This window comes from Hirundo rustica, chromosome 2 (assembly GCF_015227805.2).
Source record: "Hirundo rustica isolate bHirRus1 chromosome 2, bHirRus1.pri.v3, whole genome shotgun sequence".
Taxonomy (NCBI): domain Eukaryota; kingdom Metazoa; phylum Chordata; class Aves; order Passeriformes; family Hirundinidae; genus Hirundo; species Hirundo rustica.
In genome coordinates, this window is record NC_053451.1 from 80,575,431 (window position 1) to 80,597,535 (window position 22,105).

The following is a 22,105-nucleotide window of genomic DNA, read 5'->3' on the forward strand; positions in this document are numbered from 1 at the left end:
CAGCAAGATTGAGTTTTTCTTCCTGTCTGGATCATCCTCCTCAGAAATTCGTTATGATTCATTCCCTGCAGACTCAGGTCTCTGCTGCTCAGCTGCCAGACTTGCTCGGAAGCAGGTACACTCTGCTCTCCTTCCTCCACCAGCTTTGCACAAGGTTAACCAAGGGCCCATAGGAAGCCCCTTTCTAGGTACTCCTTCCTCAAAGGATGAAGCTGGGATTCATCCACTTTATTGAAGCTCTAATAACCCCTTACCTGGTCCAGGACAGTGTTATGCTGTTATTAGTCCAGGTTCCTCTCTGAAGATGGGGGCACATGCAAACCACCCTACAAGCAGAGCTTGCCTTTTTTTACTGGGAGTAAGAAAGGTTTTTCTGATCCTCTGGCTGTGTTCAGACTGTTAAATTAAAGAAGTACCAGAGCCCTAGTCATACAAACTCTTCCTTAAGGCCCAGGCACCACCTCAGAGTGCTCTCTCCAAGCTAATCTGCCAGGGAGGGTGGTAACTGTAAGTGGTGAGGACATGAGCCAGCCAGAGCCATTTGGACTTGGATCAATCCCTGGCCTTTTTTAATTAAGCAATATAAATTCAGTCTTATGTTCTTGAACAACTAGGAGGAGATTAAGGCAGGAGAATGATATCAATGCCAAACTGAAGGTGGACAGTTCTTACTCACAATTCTGATTTGCCAACTGTTGATGAAGAGACTGGCTTTCCCTTTGAAGTTATTTGAAGATCTCCTGTGTAGGCTTCTTGATGTAGATTTGTGGTCATCTACAAGGACTGACTGAATGGCACCCAACATTCCTGACCTGTTTGACTGTGAATTTAATGAGCTATTGGACGAAAAATGCTAATTAATGCCGAACCTATAGTACCTTCTTCTATAGTTTTTATGGTTTTAGGGTGTCTTGCACAAAGATTTACACAGCTTGAGATTCATGGAAGTATGCATTCTGCATTTTAAAAGTTGCACTGTAAAACAGTTTGGAGGGGGATAACAGGTTTCCTCTCCCCAGCAGTTGCTGTGGCAACTACACAGGCTGTTTCAGTTTAGCTTGAGGGCTGCCCTAAGGAGCTGATTCCTGTGCCATCATCTCTCCTGCAGGTGAGCCAGCAGGCGTTAACCCAGGCAGCTGCAGCACACACAGGACTCCACACACCCATGCAGGTCCAAAGCATCGAGGGCTGCCACACAGGAGGCTCTCAGGGCATCCATGTGACAGCAAGAAGGCAGGAGGGCCTGGACACTCAGCCTAAGGTCACCCTGGAGGCCACTTTTTCAGAGCTGTGCAGTGACAGCTGGTAGACTCAGGGGAGCGTGGGAGCACGCTTCATGTATAATAGCAAAGCAATGTTTACAAGGATATCTCACCTTTAGCAAGATAGCTATAAATGGAATAAATTGAGAGAAGTTAGACTCTCAAATATAACTCTCTTGTATGTCCTTGGAAAGAAACACTTCTAGAAATAGATGTTTTCCATGAAAACGTCCTTAAACTTCAGATCTATTTGCTCTTCAATTGATAAATAGCTTCAAAAATTTCTAAATTCTGCTTGCCTGTAGGACTCTCTATCACTAACCTGTCTAAATGACTATAGACTCTTTTAATCCCTTTATTATTTACTTTATAATTTCTTTTGTCATTCTGGTTTTTCATCTCCCTCTGAGAATAAGTGGGAGAGAGAGCATCCCACACTATTCATGGATCATCCACATAGCCCCTGATAAAAACTCACCTAATGTACTAACATCACATTCTGACTTACTTTTGTTCTAACTTCAGCAAGTTCCACCCCCAAATTCTTAACCTACATATATGACTACAAGGGCTTAGTATTTGTCTTCTTCTCATCTTCTGTCTTAAATCTATTAGCAGGTGCTCTTTCTGGCAGCCAACCAAGACCGTAGTTACCCTAGACAGCCACTGAAATCCAAGGAAAAGGAGCCCCAGAAAACATAACAAACCCTTGTTTTGCTGTTACTTCTGATAGTTTTAAAAGATTTTAACCCAGACTGCACAATGTACACCTTATTTCTGCTTTAGTTATAAGGTCCAAATCTCCAACCTCCACTTTCATTCAATGGCAGCTGGCACAACTGGAATAAAATCATTCCCATCCAGCATCTGAGAGAAACTTAGTAACCCTACAGTTAAAACTATGATGATGTTTACCTCCATATACTTATGTTCAATTTTATTTCTCATTTTGTTTAAAGACTTTTTTTTTTTTTTTTTTTTAATGAGAGCACCATATCTATGTAACTATCCAGAGGAGCCCCTTAGAGAGTGTTTTCATCTGGTGGTGTATGGAAATGGTAAAAATCCACATCCATGATGTTAAAGTGCTAAGAAGGTTAATGTCTTCAAAGACATGCTTTCACAGAGAACTTTTAGTCAGGAGAGAATACCTTACTGTGGCACACTGGATTCATCTCCATGTCAGTAATGCTTCAGATACATCATTTCATATAAACTGCAAAAATGAATCAAAATGAGGAAAGACACTAGAACAGAAAGCCACAATTCCACTATTCCCACTTCTTTGGTGGAAATTTCTCCTACCATGAGTAAACTAATTTATTTTACCCAGATATATACTCCTTATGAAACTACAACAGTTTTTTTTCTCTTACATTTTTGCTATTCCACAAACATTATCTGAGTTTAAAGTCCAGTTTGAAAACAAAATTTAAGATCACCTTCAAAAAATGTGGTTCTTCCATACAAACATTGCATAATAACATATTTGCCATAAAATAATCCCATACTGCTTTCAGACACCCTGTTCTATGGAAGATACCATGCTACAAGTTTCAAAGGCAAGAGAACTCATCTCTGCCATGTTTCAAAACTTTGTGCATATAGCCAGAGCTCAACAGTTCAGAACGCAGGGTTTAGTAACACACAGTGTGTGTGCTCTGCCACTGATGTCCCTGGTCAGCAGAAACCCTGGAGCAGGCTGCACTGAAGTGGCAGGTTACAATCCTCTCATAAAATAATGTCTCTAAACTAAGCTATCTAAAGTGAGCACAAAGGTGAGCAAGGTGAATCAAAAGTGACCAAGATTCAAACCACAGGTTTACTCTGTCTGTACCCTACTGAAGGTATGGAAATATGGGGCATGCCTTACATCCACACAGGTTTTGCAGCTCTCTGGGATCTCTTCTGCAGGATGCCATGGCCACAAGCTTCAAGGAGATACATAGCACCTAAGTGAACAGACAAAGCTGGAACCAACTCCCTACAAACACAAATCAGAAATGCTCAGCAGGAATATCCAGAAAATTTCCCTGGATGCTGAGGAGTCCTGCTTTAACAGCAGAATCTCTCACAAACCATTTTATCCTCAAGCAAGTATTATCCACAAATGCCCCTCAAAACAAATGAAAAGGATAACATTTGTTCTTAGGTCTTCTAAATCCTCTTGCTGATTTTACTGTCTTTTCCTAATCAAATATAGTTGCTTTACAGCTTCTGCATTTCTTTACTTCTGCTATTATTCTGCTGCTGTAAATTAGCAGCAAGTGGGAAAACAATGTATACAGCTCATGCCAAATAAAAAAAAAAAGATGAGTCCATCAGCCTACCCTTCATCCATCCTAAATACTTGTTATATCATTAATAAAATAATCCTGTGCAGTTGTTCTTCTCATGGTCACTAGCTAGTTATTCAAAGTGGTAGAGGGGACTCAAAAATATCTGAAAGAAATGCAGTTGAGGGCTAATTTTCCTCAGAAACCTTATCCAAAGTAAAAAGGTGAGATAAGAAGAGGGTGAAAAAACTCAAAGAGATGTGAGAGGCTATAACGGAGATCACAGAGTTTGGGATGAATCAAGGTCATTATTCATAGAGGTAATAAACATATGAGTAAAGCTGGGAGACTAGCAAATGTTGGTTATGAAACCCTGTATAACCAGATTTTTTGAGGCAGAAAGTCTCTTTCACTTGGGGACAAACACACACACACACACACACACACACACACACACACACACACACACAAAAAAAAAAAAAAAAAAAAAAAAAAAAAAAAAAAAGAGGGATTTAAAACAGCAAGTGACTAAGAAGAATTCTCTCATGGGTACAAAGATTTACAAATTTTAATCAACTTGTTAATACTACTTAAAAATATGGATTTTAGTAAGAGTGCAAGCCACAAAATTGCACCTGGGTTTTAGACATCCTAAAGGTAGTTCACATCTGAGATTTTGGGTTGATCTCCTAGTGGGATAATCTGCCTGCATCATGTTTAGGTTCAGTTTCTCAGGAACTACTAGCTGTCTGGGTTTGACTTGTAATTTCCAGTTCCAAGAAAATCAGAACAGTAAAGTGGGTCTTTGTGTCATTAGTACTACAAATTAATAGGGACTGCTATTAATTTAATCCACATTAAGATATTCCTGATAGGTTACTCTATAAGATACTTTTGTATTCATTATTAAACAGATTTTCTTGAAGAATTTCCCTGATTTATAGTTTTTCCACATCTTTTCCCACTTTTTTTTTTTTTTTTAAATGTATTTTCCACTATGTTTTGCACTGGTCGTTCCTCTTCATCTTACTCAATGTCAATAAATGTACCTATAGAGCAAGGAGTGATATGTGTAGAAACTACTGAGCAATGGTAGTGCTCCATAGCACATTTCTTTAATGAGAAGCACGAACTGGGAACTGTTTAATCTGGGCATTTTGTTTGACTGTAGCGGGACATGCTTGGAAATACATTGACTGAAAGAGTAACAAGTCTGGCAAACTTGCCTTCTTTAAATTAGCATTTTCGTCTCAAACTTCATTAAAGGGCAATGAAATTTCTGTATATTTCCTTTGCTAGCATTGCTGAGAAGCAAGAGAGTTATATGCAAACAGAAGTCTGCTTTTATATGCAAGCTGTCTCTCCTGTTCAAACCGTTCAACAGTGGTACGAAATTCTAGTTTTCAGTCACACTAGAGCTTAATTCTTTAAAAGCCTCTTCATGGGAATAATATTCCACTTCTTCCCTCAAGAGAAAGGACATTGTGAAAACATGCCCTTTTCAGGAGATACTTCCTTGTCCCATAGGCCTAGAAAATCCATAGAAATTAACTTCTTTTAGCTGGACAAAAGCAGCTCATCCAAAGGGCTGTGTGAGCTGATGCCTCATTTTTGTCCTCCTAAGCCAAAGATACCCTATACTCTCAGCAAAGGCAAGTTCTACTGCACAGGAACCAAGATGATAGAAACATCCAGGATTTCAGGACAGTTCAAGGAAGCAGAAGGTACCATGAACTGAATCACCATAATCAGTAATCACAAACACGGGGCAGGAATAGCAGTGTTAGCCCCTGTTTTTCAACCGAAGGAAGGAGTAGCCGCAGAAAGTGCAAAGCCCTCCACATCCTTTCCACACAGCATGTGGTTATGTAGAGCATGCTGCCATGCAAGGTTTTTTGATGCCCAAAATAGAAATGTTGTTTGATAACTGAAGTTGCATAGCTCTTTCAGAAGCTACTACACACAGTGACCTGAATATAAGCTCTAACTTCACAGTCCAGTGACAGCTGTAAACTGAGAGGACAGATTAGGGGAAGGATCAAACCCAAAGATTTGCCCATGTCTTGCATTTTTTCTTACACCACCTAATGCCCAGGAGATGGTGACAGGACATGCTCGACAGCTAAGGCACAAATCCTGCACATTCTGTATCCTCACCATGTTCTTATCTTTCCAGATGACAAAGCCATACACAAAAAAACATGGATGTCACAATGAATTTCAGTGAAAAGCAAAGTCTATTCCTCTCTCAGGCCAATAAAATACAGGCCCTTTGGGAATCTCCTTAGGACAACATTTTCCATAGAGGATTACAGTTTATTTGTATCACTGTCCTCAAGAAAAAGCCAAAAAATTCCAGTGGAGTTAAAACGTTTAACCTTGGTTTGGTTCTACTGTCTGATAGGTCCAGGTTCATTTTAGTGCCACCAAAAGATTAAGCCAAGTAATTTCCAAGACCGTATGCAAGCGTTAAACTTGTTCAGTGCAATTCCTCATGCTGTTTCCAGCTAAAAGTCAAATAAGCATATGTCAGAGTAAAAAGACAACAAACAGACAATAAAATCAGACTACCAATTTCTGCCAGCAACTGTGTGCTGCCTATTGTCATCTGACCCACACGACCATTCAATATTAACTCAAAAACTATTAGAATGTTGATTATGTTCACTACAGTATGGTAGCTAAACTAGTAGTTGAATTTTACTGCAGAAAGGGTTATTAATCTGGCTTCTGCATTGAATATTTCTACAGATATTATTATTATTACTTCTTGGTGAGTTTCACCATCAACTGCTTACTTTCCTTGCTACTATTTAATGTGAATGCTTCTAACAGCATATGCTACAAATACACCAAACCTGCCTTCCATATATCCATTAAATGCCTTTCACTTAATGATTTTTGAAGTTTTTGCCAGAAAAAGTTCTTCTTCAGAGTCACTGTGCTTCTGTTTTGGGTAACAACTTCACACACCATTTATCTTTGCTGCAGAATATATTAGAAAGAATACATCACTTACATTTAGCTTGCCGTGTGTTCAGTCCATCATGGTGCCAAACACTATCAGTTCCCTTCGTAATTATTATTTTCAGTACTTCTGGGTGGATCTACTGCATGGATCCACTTCAAGAACACTCTCTATCTATATATATATATATGTATGTATGTATATTTTTTTAATAGCCAGTCTGAAGATGAATATACTCTTTTAAGTACTTTATTATATGGTCTCCAATAAAAAGATTTTCTTCCCAGCTCAATTTGCTTTGACAATAGAAGCATACTCTGTGCAAGAAGGGGGCTCTTTCTGAATTAAACTTGAGTGCAGTCCCACAAAGTTTATTTCCAGGTAAACTGTTCTTCTACTGTATACACATATACACTTTCTCTACAGTGGCAAGTAGCTCTTGGATACATTAGTTGTACATCAAGCCTCATGCTACATCTCAGCATTTTTTTTTTTTTTTCTTTTCACAGCAGAGATTGTAAAGTTTTATGACCGTTCAATGTTTTGTTACTCAGTGAGTTGTTCAGCAAACTAGTAATTTATCTTTGAAAAGCTATCATTCACTGAAATGTGAAAAACAAACAAAAGGGCCATCAGCACACTTGTGCAGTGTTCAGACATTGCCTGCAATTTCTAGCAAGCAGGAAGGGAAGGCACAGGTAATTAATAGTGTGTCCAAAATCACAAAAGCCATCTAAACCAGAACTAGATATAGAAACAAATCACTGCTCCCCAAGCAACAAGATCATCCTTGACTGAGTGAAACAGGCTCCAGCAGGACTCACTGTTTAGAGGCACATTTGGCAAGCATCTGTGAATATTCAGTTTAATTTGCACACAATCACTTCATTTATCCATCCGCAACCTAGACTCAGAGAATTTTATCCTAAATGTTGACTGTCCCTATGAAAACCTCAGTAGTGATCCCACCAGCTACAAAATGCACCCACAGTGTCAGTGTAAGGGCCCAATTCCCATTTCATCAGATTTATGAAGTCCTCTTGAAAAACTGGTTTCCAATTTCAAGCAACTGTCTCATCTCCAGATTATATTTTTACAGGCATTTACTGGACAGAAAATCTTTACAAAGGGACAAATTCTGAATGCCTAAATCACTCCTTTTTAGATTTGAAGTCAATAAGAATTTTAACTTACAATTAATATACTTAATATAATCCAAGAAGATTAAGTAGAATAAACATCAAGCTCAAACGAAAAATGCATACATGGAGATATTTAAACCAATGGTATCTGTAAATACATTTTTTGAATTTTCTTTAAGCCCAAGTCATCCTTTTTTTATTTGAATTCATTTATAAATGGTCTGTCATTAGCAGACATTGAACTAGGTGCAAACATTTTATTACAGTAGGGAGATGCATGAGCATGCATAAATTTCACCCCTTAATAAGTAGAGTACGCAATTTAATTTGATCAAGAATAATTAAATTTGTATAAATTCAGGAAATGTATTCCATAGAGGACAAAACTTCAATAGGTGAAATACATGTAAATAGGCAGTTTTACATTGGAGCAAGAGAAACAGACCATGCCTCTATTCCTATTACAGGAATTATTTTATTTAAGCAGTCAGAGCTGCTTTTCAGACCTGCATGAAAGAAACTTCAAGGACCTGATCCCACAGCTCCTACTGTCTTTGTCTTTTGGTGGGAGGTTGGAATAAGGAAAACAGTGGGGAGACCAAATATTTTTCAGAATTCAGATAAAGGCACATATGGGCAAGACACAAGCTTCCATGGCAAACGGATCTTCACGTGGCTGTGCTTATAAACTTTTTCAAAATTATTAGCAACCAGGAAATACCAGCCAAGCTATTTCATGGGGTAGGAAATTAACATGGGACTATGCAGAGATTCCGGTCCAGCTGCAGCCTGGATTTCAGACATACAGCTTTTTAAACAGGTTTTGCATTTGAAATTGATGTGAGATTGATACTAGTTTCCTAAACTAAATCCTCCATCAGTAATATATTTATAGTAATGCCAATTGCCATCTACTCTCCTGTCAACATCCCTGACTGTGTTGGAGAGATGCTTCTCCTTGGAAGTGAATGGAGAGGAAACCTGATCCATCCTCTGTTGGGCTGCCACCGGGAGTGAAATGTGATAGCGGTTCTTGCCGTGGGGGCATCAAGTACTCCAGCCAACACACCTCCCGTGGGCACCCAAACAGCTGTCATTTGATAAAAAAAATCTATTCACTTGCTGGACGTGCTTCAAAAAGCAACCAGAGATAATCCCCTTCCCCACTTCTCCTCAGGCCCCAAATTCTCCCCATGACTTTGCCATTCCCTAGCTGAAGATACCCAGTTTGGAGGCTGGGGATGGTGGTGAGAAAGCCAGGAGGACAGCATCTTATTTTAACAAGCCCTGGTTCAGGACTTAGGGTTTGGAGCAGTTTTTAACTATTTGTGAGGAAAAAGTCCCTTTGGTCTTGCACTTTTTAAAGTCCTCTCTGTGCGTATGACAAGCAGGAAGGGCAGAGTTAGATAGAAATAATTACAGAAGCAAGTGAGGCCCAGGGAACCTGACACATGGCAAACATTTGCACGAGATACAGGACACTGCAGATACACGGGGCTTCATTGATTTTAGTACCATTAAACTCACGAACACTCAAAAAAACTCAGTAGCTGAAAACACAGCCACTCCTACTGATTCCCAAAGTTTTTCTCCTCATGAAGAAATGTAAAGAGATAATAATTGCAGCAATCAAACACTGCTCCTCTATCGAGGATATCACATTTGAAACCATGGAGTTTCAGCCAACCATAAAACCAGAGCCTCCTGATGCAACCCTGCCAGAGACTTACACACAGCCCTTCGGACTCCCCACACTTCCCTGCTGCACTTGCCCCTCTTCTCTGGAGCTCCGACCGATGCCGGTTACCGGTGCCGGCGGGCGAGGCCCCCGGGGATGGCGGGGGAGCCCGGGAGGGGTCCGCACATGGAAGGGGGGCTGCAGCCAGCGGTGAGGAGGAAACGCAAAACAGAGAACATTTGGAAAGCAGCCACCCAGTCCCGTTTCTGGAAATGGACCAGCTCTCGGAAGGGACAAAAAAAAAAAACCTGCAGCAGGCCGAAAATATCTAAATAAACTGCAATTACAGCCAGCATTAGCTGCCTAACCTGCTGGATTTTCTGCACGGTTGGATCAGCGGCAGATGCTCGCTCATTTGATGCCTTTTGAGACTGAAAAGCCCAGCGGCTCCCGAAGTTTGGCGGGCAAAGGGGGCCGGGGGCGGTAGCGGCGCCCTGTGCCGCAGCGGGGATAGGGGTCTGCGAGCTGCCGCAGAGGGGGAGCCCCACGGCCCGGGGGCACCAGCCAGGATGGACATCGCGGCACCGGCTTCCTGCGCTCCCGAGGGCGACCCCGGCCTCAGTGGAGATGATCTGCCGTCAGAGCAACAGCTCCTGCGACCGAGCTACCAGCTAATCCTGCCAAGCGGATTATTAGCCTCCTCAGACAGATAGCCGCAGTTCGGCTCCCGGAACGGAGTGCCAACACGGGGCCTGCGGCTCGGCTGGGCTCGGCGTCCCGGCTGCTCTGACGAGATCAAGGAGGAGCGGAGCAGAGCAGCGCAGGCTGTCCGGGCGGGCAGCGGACGGCGGACCCGGCCGGAGGGGTGGCACACGCCAGGGCCCCCCTCCGCGACCCCAGCCCGCTCCCCTCGCCCTGCCCACCTCGCTTGCTTAGACGTGCTCCCCCCACTCCCTCAGAAGAGGGGTCAGCCCTCCTCGGGGCAGTCCAGCCCTGGGCAAGGCAGGGTGGCGGCGGGGTGTAGTGCCGCTCCTGCCACCCAAATCCACTCGTCCCATGCAGAGGGAGTAGGTAAGTGCGGCAAAGTCCCCGGGGAGGTGGAAAGATGTGCTGCCTGGCACTCCGAGGGACACAACTCGGCTCCAGGGGCCGACGTCTTGACAATCTGCCCTCCGCAAGGAAAGGACACGAATCCTTAGGAGGTGCACCAGGGGGTGCGTGGGGAAGGTTATATGCCTCAGCCCCCAGTAAAAAAACTGAAAGGCCTAGAAACCACCAGCCCTCTTCCTCCCCCTGCTGCACCCCCTCCAAATCCCTTCCTCAGGAGCACCGCCTCTTGCCCAGAGCACCACGGCGCTGAAGCCGACCCCCGAGGGCTGGGGAGCGCCGGCAGCGGGCAGGGCAGGCAGGGCCACGCCGCCGCTCGGCTCTGTCCCCGCGGTCACGGCCCCTGCCTGCGTGCCCCGGCCAGGCGGACAGGGGCATCCCCAGGGGCGGCCAGGAGGTGGTCTGCCGTCCTGGCGCTGTCCGGCCGATCCCGCCCGGGGGGGGCACACGGCTGGGAAGTGGCCCCAGGCTGGCTGCAGTGCTAAGGGACGAGCGAAGCGAAGGGCACTTTGCGGGAGGCTAAGCGCAGCCTCCGGCGGGGCATTTCAGCCTCTTTGGTATGCTAAGTGGCTGCTTTTCACTGCTGCGGCAGCGGCGGGGGGGGAAAGGGGCGAGACGAGCTGGCAAACGGAAGCCGGGGGCGGGGAAGGGTAAATCCGCCGAGGTGCCCACCTAGACTCTGCAGCGGACCTGAGCCGAGCAAAGCAGCAGCCGGCACCCCGGCTGCCTTTAAGGAGAGGGGTGCGGGCTGCCACGGCTGCTGCTTGTTGATGTTGGGGCGTCAGGCAACGAGAGCCTATGATCTACTACACTGCAGTGCCAGCGTCAGGAGTCTCCTGCTCGGGAGCTGCCACTGCAGGGCAGCCGGCACACACACACCAGCGCGCACACACGGCATCCCTCCCCTCGTAGCCCGGGCTCCGGCGGCTCTCGCCTCCCCAGGCACGCAAGTGCTTGCAGACAACCTGCCGGCCGGGGTGAGCGAGCAAGGCGGAGTGGGAGACCAGAGGCCGGCAGGAAGGGCCGGTATTTCCCCAGAAAAGCTCCCGGGTCCACCGCCAGCCGAACATCCCTTCTCGCCCACCTTGCTGGCCAAGCCGCGGGCTTGGCCGCACGGACGCCCCGAGCGAGAGGGATGCAACAGCAGCAGCGTGACCCTCAGGGACCAGGCGGCCCAGAGCACCTGCATTTGCATTTCTTATGTAATGTACTGCAAGTTTCCCCCTCGGAGCCGGGCTGAACCGAAGCGCATGATCCCGGCTGCCAGGCAGACACAGAGAGGGACGCAGAGACACCGGTGTGTGGCACGGAGGGGTCATCCCAGCAGCGAGAGGCGGAGGAGCGGCACAACCAACCCGGCGGTGCTGCTGCTGCCACTCGGCATGGCTGGCTGAGTTACCGTCTGGGCACGGGCCCCAAGAAAGTGTCCATCCCCTTTCCTCACCACCCACCACCCTCCCGGCCTAGAGTGCCGGGGGTGAGCGATGACGGGGAGCCCCCAGGCCGGGGGACGGGGGTGTCTGGCTTCACTTTAGAAAGCCGAGCGAGGCGGAGGGTGGGTGTGTGTGCGTGTGGGGTGACATACTGCAAGCTATTCAGAAAGTGCTGTGCAGGACCCGAGCCCCGGCACACTCACCCACCGCAGGCAGGGCCGGCTAAGACCAGCACAGGAGAGCCAGTCTCCTCTTCCCAAAACTGACTCGGGGGGGCTCGCATCGGGGTCGGGAGTGGGAGGCTCTGCAGCCTTCCCCTCAAGAAGGGTAGCGATATAAAAGTTTCCTCCTTGGAAATAGCACATAGGAACTAGGAGATGCCGGCTGGGAGAGGGTCGCCTTCGATTTTATTTTTTTACCCCTTTTCGGTGGTGACAGGGGCTGAAGCCAGTACAAACCGCTCCTTGCTTATTCATACACGTATGCACATGCATGTCCGCGCTGGCCTCGATATATCCCCCCTTCTCCCCTCAGCAGGATTGCAGATCTACCTCGGCGAGCAACAGACAGGGTAGCATTAAAGAAAAACAACGCATTGCAATGGATTGCTTACCAGTTGGGTTCTTGTTTTTCTTAAGACTCTTGCCACAAAGACACTGCAGCATATGCGATCCTTTGCTGAAAATGTTCCAAAGAAACCACATTGATTTGGGCGAAAAGCAATCCAGCAGCTTATACACCCTGAGAAAGAAGAGATCCTTGTGGTTGCATAATAATAAATTGAGATCAGTTCTCCTGAAGAGGGGCACCAGTTTTATCATAGAAAAAACGATTATATTCCGATCTTCTCCCAGTTTTTTTTCCTCACGTGGTATATTTCTTTGAGACTTTTCAACGGATGCTTTTTTTTCAGCCAGGCTGAACGGTTGTTCCCCCTAGACCAACACCGGATTATAACCAAAAGCGTGGAGAGCGAATATAAGAAATCCCTTTTTTCAGCGTGAAGCCAAACGAAAAGTAAGGTAGTGAAATCCCAGCCGAGGCCAAAACCTCATCGGAGACACCGGCAAAACGCGGAAGAAAGATCCCCAGAGAGAAAACCATAGCCTGGTACTTGACTGCTAGGAGGATGGGTGGATCTGCAGAACAAAAGCCACGGCAGGATCCATCCTACTGAACGACTGCCATTGTGCAGCCCCGCGGCGGGAGAGCGCACCGCCAGCACCCGGCGAAGCCCGGCTGAGGCGCAGAGACCGCTGCCGGCCGCGGGCGCGGACCCCGCCCGCAGCCCCCGCCGATGCCCCGCAGCCCCCGCCGCCGCCCCGCGACGCCGCCCGCCCTCGCCCGCGCGGGCCGCTCGCCTCCGGCCCCGGCTGCCGCTGCGCCCGCTCCGCCGCGCAGGAGGCAGCACCCCCGCCCCGCGCCGCCCGCCGCAGCCTCGGCGCCCAGTCGCCGGCGGGCGCCGGGGGAGGAGGAGCCGCCGAGCCCCGCCGGCCCCCGATCGCCGTCACGTAGCCACGTGCGGCCCGGCCCGGCCCGGCCCGGCCCGGCACCGCCCGCGGGCAGCACGGGCGGGCTGCCCCGGGGCCGGCCGCCGGGCGCGCACCCCCGTCCCCCTCCCCCGACGTGCCCTGGCCCCCGAAATCCGTCCCTCCCCCGAGTGTGGTTCGTGCCCGTCTCGGCCGTGCCGCGGTCTCGACCGTCACGAATGACCAACGCGGTCGCGAACTGAATAAATCGGCCCGAGAGGGGTGTCTCTTTCTGCGACCTGCTGGCATCAGACCTAGACAGCGTTCTGGTGAGATTTCGGGCTTGCCCCAGCAGAGGCAAGCGCCGTACGTCTCATGGTGTGATGGTGCCGTGAACGGTGGAGTCCCGGGCCGGGACTGGGGTTCCCGAGTACCACAAACCCCCAGAGAGGCAGGGCTAACGCAGCTCCACGAAGCACCTGCTGCGCGGCCGAGTAGACAACACGGCCGTGGACAGACTGACCGGCTCCTGAGCAGCGCCAGTCAATGCTCTCCATAGGCCCACGCAGGGAGCGCTGCCCTGTCACCAGCCCTCCCTGGCCTCTGCCGGAGAATGGCACCGGCCGAGCCCGGAGCGGCTGCACCACGCGTGGCACTAGTGGCATTGGAAGAGCTGGAAGTTGATGCCCATGTTCTCTCTCTCGCCTTTAGAAGCTCTGTGGACTGTTTGGATACTGGAAGATGTTGGCAGATCGGACAGAGAGCATGAACAAATGAGGGAAAATACTATGAGGTAGTAGTAAAAAAAGGAGCTGCTGAGAAGAGGGTGGAAAGAGAAAGCAGGTGGGAGAACACAGAAGAACAGTAAACAGCTCACTCTCTCTTTCCCTCTCCCTCTCCCTCTCTCTCTCCCTCTCCCTCTCCCTCTCCTTGTCCCTTTTGCTCTCCCTCTCCATCTTCACCCTCTCTCCTCTCCTTCATTGCCAAAGTAATGAAGCAGAACATTGCCAAAGTAAACCCTATATCTTCATGATCATCTTTACCTCTTTGAAGAAAGGTTTGCTCTTTAACCATTCACCTTTTCCAATATCAGAGTACAAACTGGAGGCTCCAGGACACTGTTTTCATGTGTGGAATCTCTAATAATATTCACATTCCTTTAGACATGGTCAGATGTTGTTGTTTTTTTCCTAAACCCATGGAAGCTGTCATTGCTCATGGAAGTGTAAGACTAAAATATGAAAAATGCAGAGGTTTGTGTGTGTGCTTTTTCCGCCTTGCCAGCATCTGTTTGTTGCTTATCAACACTGAGAAATGCTTATAGTAAACATTTGGTCAGCACACCAAAAACCCCACCAGGAAACAGAAATTTTCCAGTAGTTTTAATTTCAGTAAGATTCTGGATTTATACATATAGGTGAGCTGCTTGGTTACTAGATCCTCATCTACATTATATTTAAGTATCATTACCCTGTTTTACAAAGGTGAAGAACTGCACACAGGAATTAAGTGCTTGTATTGTGAGAAGGCGACCATGGAGTTTGCAGAACTTTGGAGAGTTCCTACCTCTGAGCACCCAAGTTTGTAAAAATAAAAAGAAGCAAAGCTCAATAGATTAAATGTAAGAAAAATCAAAGTGAGGCAAAGACCACAGGGATGATACTGCTTTTTGCAAATAAGTGGCTTGGTCTCTTGTTCCATCACCTTGGCTGTTGAGCTGATGCACTGTCCTGCCTGGCATGTGGATGTTCCACAGGCTGCCGGGAAGACCAGCTGGCTCGGCCACCTTGCAGCCAGCTGGCTGGGAGTTCACAACAGCCCTAGTGCTATTCATGGTAGCTCATATGTCACAATTGCCACAAACATAAAACTGATCTAGAGTAGTCCCAAAATATCTGAGGTCCGTGTCTATCTTCTCTTGACCGCAGGAGCCAACAATATGTAGCTGGGCACAGTCTGTGATCTGTAGAAAACAAAAAGTAATTTACCAGGTTCCCACCCAAGTAATTGGCATATACGTCCCTCTGGCTAGCATGCAACTCCCTGCTTTCTAAATGAGAGTAAAACTTCTCATCATCATTCAGTTGTCAGGAATTGTGGCTACGGAACCCAAGGGGGCTGGTTCCGATGGCGATAATGTGATTTAAGGTCTATCAGAATTTTAACAGAAGCAGAAATTTCGTATCTCAATTGAGATAACAAAATACATACCTTGCCTGTCTGATAACTTAATGCCCTTGAAAAGGCCACCAAAGCATGGCAGGTCTGAAAAGAAATACCTGAGCAAGAGCAAGAATTTTTTCAGGATTCCACCTTATGCAAAGTCAAAGTCATGGAAAGGTTAGCATTTTGAAAGAAGAGTTGACTTAATGCGAAAAAATAAACAAAACAAACCAAAACAAACAACAGCAACAACCAAAAAAAACCCACAACCCCCCCCCCCCCCCCCCAACAAAATAAAACAAAAACCCACAAAAAAAACCCACAAACCAAAAGAACTTAGACATCTAGAGCCATCCTAGATGAGATGTCCTAGCATATTTTGCGAATTCAGACATGGAAGGTCTGATTCTGGATCTGTGGGAGACCAAGGCCCGTATGGAGCTGCAGGTGGAAACCACACAGTGCATCCTAGAGAATCTCAAAAGAACAGTGATTGCTGCCTATGAGTAAACTAATTTATGGAGCTTCCAAATCCTTATTGATTGCACAGAGATACTCAGCTTATGCATATACAGACACACAGTTCAGTTAAGCCATCTTGCTTACAAGCTGTACCCCAAAATAAATGTTTATACCTGTAGACTCTTGCTATCCTTGGAGACAGCTAGTTCTGAACACCTTCATCTCTTCCTCTTCTATGCCAGGGGCAGTGTCTGGACGAGAAAGGGAAGATGAAATCATCATATTTCATAGTAGAGTTTTTTTGACTATTCCACAGAGACAACAGCAGAAAGGAGTTCGCAAGTATCAAGAGCAAGGAAGATAAAGGTACTGAGCCTTTTAGGAAATGTCACCTCATTCCTAGAGGGAAAGGGGAGAAGGAGGGATTGTCAATCTCCCTTGATTCAGTATATAGGTTCACTTACCCTGAGTGAAGGAAGAGTATGAGTTTGAACAAATTTGAACTTACTGATCCACCAGTTCCAGCCCAGTACCAATTTCTGCAGGACTAGAAGGGTGACATTTCTTATCTGAGAAAGGAAGAGAGAAAAAGGGGAATAGACCATATTCTCACAAGCAGATGTAGGCCAAATCCATTGTTCCAGATATACAAAAAGAAGCTACCAAACCAAATATCAGGATTTTCCTGTTGTTCCACAGTGGTGAAAAAGCTGCAAGGAGTTCTTGTGGCAGCCCAGGTGAGCAGTGCCCTCCCTAAACTGGTGATGCACTGGTGCCCTGTAGGTGTGATGCCTGGTTGAGTAGCCTGGGTGAAGATGAACATACACAGAGAGCCTGGGATTATTTCAGTTTACTAAAGCAAGTGGGTATTTTCATGAGCATGAGTGCTGTCCTCAATTGCCTGACTCTGTCCTACCAATCTTGTATCTCATGACAGCATTGTCGGTGTGGGAAGGAATTAACTATTTGAATAGGAGAAGCCTGGAACTGTGTGCTCAGCGGATGCTTAAGGTCCCGACATTCAGCAGGGGCAGTTGTGGAAGGAATCCTACTGTTTCCATAGAGAATAGTAAGATTTTATGATACATTAACTGGGTGGTGGATGTGGACCTAGTGATACATGAAATGGTCAGAAATCCAGATCAGAAGCCCTGGCCTGTTACCCTGTTTTGGACTGGAAGCTGCATGAGAGGCTTTACAAGGAGGTGCCAAGTTTGCTTTACTGAGCAATTTGTTGATTTTTATGTAGCAGTGTGAAAAAGGAGTTTTGTTCAAGGGCCAGGACCCTGGCATGCTGGGTCTGGTAAAACATAAAGACTGTGTCCGGACTAAATCTATTTTTGCAGGGGAGAATAAAAGACCTAAATTGGATGTAGCAGCCAGATTGAGACAGCTCAGATATTGTCCCACAATTAGACAAAATGCAATCCATTCATTAGTCTATAAAACACTTGAGCAATGTTCAAAGGAATGGAAATGCTCCTGGTTGCCTTAACTGCATGAGCATATTCCCTAGAAAATGTAAGGTTCAGTGGCCATAATCATGTATCAGTCCACTTGGGTGTGTACCACCCCTGCTTCTCCCAAGGGAAAGGCTAAATGCAGGCGGCCTGGCAGAGTGCAGAATCAGCAAACGGGGTAGCGTAGCATGCCATGTAGGTTTGCATGTAGGATTTGTCTTCAGGACCATCAGACATGGAGCAGACTTGCTCAAGCAGGTTGTGGTAGCCATACATGCCTCCGCCTGACCTGTGGCACCCACATGGCAGTGACTGCCTTTAGGGCACAGGGCAGGGGCTAGAAAGTGGTGAGGGATTTGCTGATTGAGCTTTTCAGCCTGCAGACATGTCTTGCCTGTGCTGGCTGTGCTGCTGGGGGCTGCCCTGGTACCAACTCCAGATTGCTTTAGCATAGAGCCTCCTCAACAGACCAAAACTTTGAGAACAGAGCCCTGGGTACCCTGTTATAGACAAGCAGCTGTAAAGCCCTCTGGTTATGGCAGGAAGTTGGGCAGCATCCCTGTTTAAATTGCAAGGCTAATTCTTCAGTGTTTTCCTCTGCGGAAACACAGATCTGTCATTGCAGAGACCATAAACTGTAGGAAATCTGAGGTTGTTGTGGTCATTCAAACAAAATACGGCTATGGGTAATAGAGCAGAAGGAATTAATTTTTAAACAAAACTGGTCAAGGCACTGCTTTCAAAGGCAGATTGACCCTCTTTTCCTTCAATAACAGGAATTTCATAAAGTGCACCAGCATGTAGTACAGGGCAGAGGATAGCAGTTTGAGAAATATAAAAACATTGAGGAAGCAGGTACAGTTAAGATGAATATACTGCAAGAAATGTCTCACAGACTTAAGGACAATGGCATTGAAGAAGCAGTTAACTGTGAAACTAAACAAATATTGCAGGTTTTAGAACAGAAGAAAGATTTAAAATAGCTTACTCTAAGTTGTTTAGGTGATACAATTGTCGGGTATCTGTAGCTGCTTGATTTAATTTCAGATATGTATAATTGCTATGAAGACTGACTAGTGAAACTTTTATAGTTACTAAAGAGCAAAGTATTTGTGTTACAGCTCTGTGGCCAAATTAAAAATGGTGTCAGTGAAGGACAACAAAATACCTTAAGTGGTTAAGTGGAAGAAAATAATTCTCCTTCAGCAGAGTTTTTGTGTCTCAGTTTTTTGTATTTGAAAGATGTGAAGAAATCAAACTGTTTGATTTTTTTTTCACTGACCTGAGCAGTAGAAGCAACAAAGTCTCTGAATGATCCTTAGAACAGATAAACAGCAAACACCGATGAAAACATAAGGATAGCATGATACCTTGACCTTCATGATCCAACAAGTATAAAGTACAAGTCAATCCGAATGAGAGTGTTATTGATACAGAAAACAGGGACTTGGTTCCTGCAGGAATAGAGAGAAGTACAGTGGTGACAAGCTTGAACACGTTTGCAGATTGTTTCTTTGCCTTGGCACATGTAGTAGAGCACCCTAAGGCAGCAGCTGTGCCAATTAAAGCAGTGGGCATGAAAGGTGGTGTGGTGGGCTGCCAGGCTATTTAAACAAATCATGGTGAAGTGTGAAGACAATGCAGCACTCTGGCAATGGGAATTGGGTCACCAAAGAACAGAACAAATCTGTTTGCCATCAAAGCAGACATGGGGGATTTGCAAACATCTACCTGCTGGACACAGAGGACTTTTTTTCCCCAAAGTGTTTTAATCTGCAGTGTTTTCTTGCCAACACATGTTCTCTGAAACAATAGTCATCATCCACAAGAGGAAATCAGAGTCCCCTAAAGGAACAGAATCCAAACCATTCAAAGCCTTAATCAAGTACATGTGTCTTTCTTTAGAACAAATTATTTTCCAGGCTTGACTTGATTATGTAGTGCATCAAACTCAGCCAGCAATATCAAACTGTCATAAGATAAACAGTACCTTTCAAATAGATAACTAAGAAATAGATGGAGATAGAAGTCAACTCACCTATATAGTTGCCTGACATAGAAAATGATCTCACTGATAAATTAGAGACTTGGCCATGAGAGTCAAGAGGGGAAATCCTGCCTGAGTATCTTTATCTTCTACTGATTATACAAAGAACTGAACCAAGCCCACCTGCAAAATTAACCAGTGGCAAAAGTTGTAGAGCTGGAAGCAAGAAGCTCTCTTCAGGATAAAGAACGTGATAATCTAATCCCTATGACCTGTCATTGCTATTATCTGTAAAAACAGTCCAATAGAGCAAAGCACACATGTGCCAGGCAGTGACTGGAGCTTTTTCTTTCTTCTGTCTTATGTATATGTCTGATGTAACAACGCAAAAATTGGTGAATTGCCCAGGTAAATTAGACCAACAAAACGAAAAAAGCAGATAAAAGAATTAAAGAGCTTAGTAAGCAAAGACTGTGTCAAGAGTTGTCATTTGGATTTTTTTCAGTGAGAACTCTCTACATACTAGATTTTATTATCATGAATCATTTCCAGAACTGAAGTGATCAAGGTATAAAGCAATAAAGATACTTATTCTCTCTATTTTTATTTTTTTTTTCCCTTGACCATAAAAGGATCCAAGGCTTATACAAGACAGAGCGAATTCAGATTTAGCTTGAGTACCTTAACAGGCAATTTTGCTGTGCCACTGAGACACAACTGAGATTTGGAAATCTGTCCCCACAGCTGACCCACTTTTGCATTTCCCTCCTGCTTAAATAAAAAACCCCTCTTTTATTGGTAAAGACTACAACAGAGAAACTATCCATTATTTTGTTCCAAAGCTGTGTTTTCTACTGTGTAATTTTTCTATATGCTCTAGTTTTGAGAGCATGTTAACATATGACCATTGCTGGGGACAGATTTAATAAGACCTTTTTTTTTTTTTTTTACATCTAGGAACACAATTATTCTACTGTGGTTGTATAAAGAGACTATTCAAGACTGAAATAAAACTTTTATGTCTGATGGTAGTGATAGTGAGTGGCTTTCAGCTCCCAGTTAAAAATACCTAAATGTAAGAGGTCTACATGTATTTGCACATAATCTATATACCTCTATATGTGAGGTATCTGTCTCTGTTCCCAAGGCAGTCAGGCAGTCAATGAGATTTCCTCAGCATAGTGAGTGAATGAATAGATTGTAGTCTAGTGTTTTTATGTTCCTCTCAAAACAGACACCAGGTCTGCTTCGCAGTGATTCAGCTGAAAGCCACTATTGGTTTCACTGACTGTACTGACTAGCTTTCCGTAACAGAAATTATGTTTAAAAGCCTTAATCTGCGTCCAATCCTTTATTACATATGGGTGATATGCCAATGAACAGAGAATGAAAACAAGTTGGGCCAATTTCAAAAATTATCATACTGGCAATCAAATTAATAAAATAATAGGCAGGCAGACCAACACTGGTTCCTGAAAAATACCCTCTGTGTGGATATGTTGGTTTCTCCACGTGCAAGTTAAGCCACATCAGTTTCACTTTCTACTACGATCACCTCCCACGTAAACAGCTTGATCTTCTAAGGTGCTGAGAATTCATACTTTCTTGAGACAAGAAAAGCTGCAACAGTACATCAAATCTCAAAATTGGGACATTTATTTAGATTGCTATGTGGCAAAGTTAATGTAAATATCCAGCTTGAAAATGTTAGCACAGCTTCTTCAGCGAGAAAAGAAAGCAGGTCCTATGATTATTATTCTGTCCTCTTCTAGTCAATATTTTCCAGTTAGCATTTTTGATTTTTTCTAGGTTTTTAATTTGGTTGGTTGGTTGGTTTTGTTTTTTCTCCTACAGATCCAGGCATTACAGTCTGCTGATTGATTTCAGTGGTGGTCCCTCTTTGACACTTGTCCTTTCCACATCTTTTCTCGATACTGTTACTGTTGAAGGTAGAGATTTGCACCACACAGAAGTTCCCCATTTCTTTTGTCCTTGTGCTGTCACATGCAGAGAGTGTTGTAAATGATTCAGTTAAATCCACACCTCGGATTCATCACCATGTTACATTTATTCTGCTTAGGTATAAGTGGCTATAGAAGTGGTGTAAATTGGTGACCACAGAGGAATGGAAAGCTAGGTTTTTCCAAAGGCATTTGCTATCCTGATTTACAGTCAGTCATTCTTACTCTCTCTAGTGTATGAAAGGCTTTAAACCAGAAGGAATTCACTCCCTAACATTTTCTGTTTGGCAAGAATAAAGTAGCAAGGCCTTTCTATAAATGAGAATTATGTCTCGAGTATTTTTTTTTTTTTTTTTTTTTTTTTTTTGGCAATATGCATTTTATGGATGAAGAAAGGGGTCTAGAATGGATTTAATCTTGCTACACCTAAATAAATAAATAAATAAATAAATAAATAAATAGCAACTCCAATAAAAATGATGAAGGCAAAAAACCCCCAATCTTATCTTAGAATGGAAGATGCCAAATAGAACATACATAACTTCTTTCTTCATGTCTTTCTCTTTGCATCAGTATTTAGCAGATGTTTGTGCTGAAAGAGCTGTTAATCTAGAGCATCTTTCTAAACAACTTTTTGATTTTTTTCCCAAATGAAAAATATTTACTTTGAGTTGTTCACATCTCTTTCATATTTTTTTCCCAACCAAATTATTAGTTTCAGGTCTGGTCTGGGCAAC

General features: G+C 44.8%; 1 protein-coding gene across 3 annotated transcripts in view; it reads right to left on the reverse strand.

Annotated features, from left to right (window-relative positions):
- Positions 1–13,119, reverse strand: part of FGF14 (fibroblast growth factor 14) — a 395,796-nt gene extending 382,677 nt beyond the window's left edge. For 2 of the 3 annotated variants that reach the window (XM_040054759.2, XM_040054757.2), the window contains exon 1: positions 12,480–13,119. In XM_040054759.2, the coding sequence (XP_039910693.1) occupies positions 12,480–12,687 (208 nt within the window). In that variant the 5' untranslated portion in view covers positions 12,688–13,119. The remainder of the gene's footprint in view (positions 1–12,479) is intronic. The other variant, XM_058419210.1, reaches the window with a different exon arrangement.
- Positions 13,120–22,105: the final 8,986 nt, after the last annotated feature.